Source organism: Sapajus apella, unplaced genomic scaffold (genome assembly GCF_009761245.1).
Source record: "Sapajus apella isolate SASKATOON/1434 unplaced genomic scaffold, GSC_monkey_1.0 scaffold6141, whole genome shotgun sequence".
NCBI lineage: Eukaryota > Metazoa > Chordata > Mammalia > Primates > Cebidae > Sapajus > Sapajus apella.
Genome location: NW_022443065.1, coordinates 1 through 3991, shown reverse-complemented (window position 1 = coordinate 3991; position 3991 = coordinate 1). Strand labels below are relative to the sequence as shown.

At 53.8% G+C, this 3991-nt stretch overlaps 1 protein-coding gene across 1 annotated transcript; it reads left to right on the top strand.

The window, feature by feature from the left end:
• Positions 1-961: 961 nt before the first annotated feature.
• LOC116547999 (transmembrane channel-like protein 4) lies at positions 962-2743 on the top strand. The gene is made up of 3 exons (XM_032273704.1): positions 962-1170; positions 1747-1979; positions 2453-2743. Exons 1-3 carry the CDS (start codon positions 1071-1073, stop codon positions 2603-2605), a joined length of 486 nt encoding a protein of 161 aa, XP_032129595.1. The 5' UTR covers positions 962-1070; the 3' UTR covers positions 2606-2743.
• The last annotated feature ends 1248 nt before the right edge of the window (positions 2744-3991 follow it).

Here is a 3991-nt window from a genome sequence, read left to right as displayed (position 1 = left end):
TCTCGGCTCACCGCAACCTCCGCCTCCTGGGTTCAGGCAATTCTCCTGCCTCAGCTTCCTGAGTAGCTGGGATTACAGGCACGCGCCACCATGCCCAGCTAATTTTTTGTAGTTTTAGTAGAGACGGGGTTTCACCATGTTGACCAGGATGGTCTCGATCTCTTGACCTCGTGATCCACCCGCCTCGGCCTCCCAAAGTGCTGGGATTACAGGCGTGAGCCACCGCGCCCGGCCTCCCTAACCTTTTTTTTTTTCTGAGACAGGGTCTTGTTCTGTCACCCAGACTGGAGTGCAGTGGTGCCATCTCAATTCACTGCAACCTCGGCCTCCCAGATAGAAGCAACTCTCCTGCCTCAGCCTCCCAAGTAGCTGGGATTACATGTTCCCGCCACCCAGCTATTTTTTTTTTTTTTTTTTTTTTTGGTATTTTTAGTAGAGACGAGATTTCGCCATGTTGGTCAGGCTGGTCTCGAACTCCTGACTTCAGGTGATCCACCCGCCGTGGCCTCCCAAACTGCTGGGATTACAGGCATAAGTCACCGTGCCCAGCTGGTTGGTTGGTTTCTTTTTTATTGCTACAGAGTATTCTACCCTATGTATAGGCCACACTTCTCTGATCTGTTTTTTTTTGTGGTTGTTTTGTTTTGTTTTTTTGAGATGGAGTTTCGCTCTTGTTACCCAGGCTGGAGTGCAATGGCGAAATCTCGGCTCACCGCAACCTCCGCCTCCTGGGTTCAGGCAATTCTCCTGCCTCAGCCTCCTGAGTAGCTGGGATTACAGGCACGCACCACCATGCCCAGCTGATTTTTTTTGTATTTTTAGTAGAGACACGGTTTCACCATGTTGACCAGGATGGTCTCGATCTCTTGACCTCGTGATCCACCCGCCTCGGCCTCCCAAAGTGCTGGGATTACAGGTTTGAGCCACCGTGCCCGGCCTGATCTGTTGAGTTGTTTCTACACTCGGGTGTTTCCCAGTCTGGGGCTGCGAAACCCCTCATTTTCTGCCTGTTTCCCCCCTCCAGGCAAAGCCACGCCGGGGACCAGTTGGTCCATGGCTCTGGATCTAGGATGGACCAATGGGCACGGCTGCTTCGGAGGTCCAAGGAGAAAACAAAGGAAGGCTTGCAGCGCCTGCAGCCCTGGGCATGGACACTGAAGAGGATCGGGGGTGCGGCGGTGGTGGGGTGGTGTCCTGGGGCAGGGCCTGGACTCCAGAATGCGAGGGAAGAGGACCCTGGGCTATGGACTTTTGGGTCTGAGGGTGAAGGGACTGGGGTCCTGGACTCCTGGGTCTGAGGGAGGAGGGGCTGGGGTCTGGATTCTGGGTCTGAGGGAGGAGGGGCTGGGGGCCTGAACTCGGGTCCGAGAAAGGCGCCGCTGGGCCGGGCGCGGTGGCTCACGCCTGTAATCCCAGCACTTTGGGAGGCCGAGGCAGGTGGATCATCTGAGGTCGGTAAAACCCAGTCTCTACCAAAAATACAAAAATTAGCCGGGTGTGGTGGCCTGCACCTGTAATCCTAGCTACTCGGGAGGCTGAGGCAGGAGAATCGCTTGAACCGGGAGGCAGAGGTTGCAGTGAGCCGAGATCCCGTCACTGCACTCCAGCCTGGGCGATGGAGAGAGACTGCGTCTCAAAAAAAAGAAAAAAGAAAAAGGCGCAGCTGGGCCCCCAGTCCCGGGGCGGGAGGGGCTGGTCCTGCTCCCAGGAAGGAACCTCAGCCTCTCTCTCTGCTGCCCCCTGCAGGTCAGTTTGGCGCCGGCACCGAGTCCTACTTCTCTCTGCTGCGCTTCCTGCTCCTTCTCAACCTGCTAGCCTCAGTGCTTATGGCCTGCATGACGCTGCTGCCCACCTGGTTGGAAGGCGCTCCCCCAGGCCCTCCCGGCCTCAACACCTCCTCGCCCTGCGGCTTCTACAACCCCCACTCCCAGGGCCTGGTCACCTTCGACACCCAGCTCTTCAACTTGCTCTCGGGAGAAGTAGGTGCCTGGGTCCCTGGGAGATTCCCCCACCCCACTGTGAGCCCTTATTTTTTATTTTTTATTTTTTGAGACGGAGTCCTTCGGAGTTTCCCTCTTGTTGCCCAGGCTGGAGTGGAATGGCGTGATCTCGGCTCACTGCAATCTCCTCCTGGGTTCAAGCGATTCTCCTGCCTCAGCTTCCGAAGTAGCTGGTATTACAGGCATGCCCACCATGCCCAGCTAATTTTGTATTTTTAGTAGAGATAGGGTTTCACCATGTTGGTCAGGCTGGTCTCGAACTCCAGATCTCAAGTGATCCGCCCACCTTGGCCTCCCAAAGTGCTGAGATTACAGGTCTGAGCCACTGCCCCTGGCTGAGCCCTGTGCTTTCAATGACACGCACCTCAAACCCTGACCCCAGACCCCGATTATGCAGCGCCAGGAGTCCTGCCTCTTCCCACAGTGGCCCCTGACCCACCTTCCCCCCACAGGGTTACTTGGAATGGTCTCCTCTGTTCTATGGCTTCTACCCACCCCGCCCACATCTGGCGGTCACCTACCTGTGCTGGGCCTTTGCTGTTGGCCTCATCTGCCTCCTGTTCATCCTGCATCGGTCAGTGGCACCTGCACCCCTGACCCCCTGAAAGAATGGGGTGGGAGGGGAGCAAGTGGTGGTGGCAAAAACCCCCTCCCCAAGAATCCTCAGTCTTGCTGTGTAACTCTTCTGTTTCAGTTAAAATCAAGATTTGGGGATTTTCATTTTTCTTTTTCTTTCTTTTTTTTTTTTTTTTTTTTGGAGGACAGAGTCTCACTGTTGTCCAAGCTGGAGTGCAATGGCGCTATCTTGGCTCACTGCAACCTCTGCGTTCTGGGTTAAAGTGATTCTACGGCCTCAGCTTCCCAAGTAGCTGGGTTTACAGGCACCTGCCACCATGCCCCGCTGACTTTTTGTATTTGTTTTTTCTTTTCTTTTTTTTAGCTGCATGTCATCAGCAGATTTTTTGTATTTTTAGTAAAGATAGGGTTTTGCTTTGCTGGCCAGGCTGGTCTCAAATTCCTGACTTCAGATGATCCACCTGCCTTGGCCTCTAAAAGTGCTGGGATTACAGGCATGAGCCACTGCACCTAACCCATTTCAATCTTTTTTTTTTTTTTTTTTTTGAGACGGAGTTTCGCTCTTGTTACCCAGGCTGGAGTGCAATGGCGCGATCTCGGCTCACCGCAACCTCCGCCTCCTGGGTTCAGGCAATTCTCCTGCCTCAGCCTCCCGAGTAGCTGGGACTACAGGCGTGCGCCACCATGCCCAGCTAATTTTTGTATTTTAAGTAGAGACGGGGTTTCACCATGTTGACCAGGATGGTCTCGATCTCTTGACCTCGTGATCCACCCGCCTCGGCCTCCCAAAGTGCTGGGATTACAGGCGTGAGCCACCGCGCCCGGCCCTCAATCTTTAAAATATATATATAGTGTAGTGCAGTGTCTCCGTAGCCCAGGCACTGTACTAGGACATGGAGAACCATTTGGGGGCCCCCTATATTTGCATAGCTTACCGTTTAGCAGGAGAGATAAGCTGCGGGAGAGACTGTTAAATAAATGAGCACATCCATGATTTGAGTGCGGGAGCAATGCTATACAGAAAACAAATGGGATGTGATGATAGAGCAAGAATCGGCGCACTTTTTCTGTGAAGGGCCAGGAAGTAAATTTTTGTCTTTGAAGGCCATACAGTCTGGGACTCAGCTCTGCCACTGTCCTGCTCAAGCTGCCACACACAATACGTACATGAGTAGGTGTGTCTGCCTGCCAACAAAACTTTGACAAAAACAGTGGTTGGCCCAGATGTGGCCCATGGACTGCTGATTGCCAACCCCTGTGGTACAGAATGATGGGTAAGGCCCCTCTATCTGGAGTAGGGGACCTGAAGATGAACACCAGAAAGATAGGCCGGGTGTGGTGGCTCACACATCCCAGCACTTTAGGAGGCCAAGGTGGGAGGATCACCTGAGGTCAGGAGTTTGAGACTAGCCTAA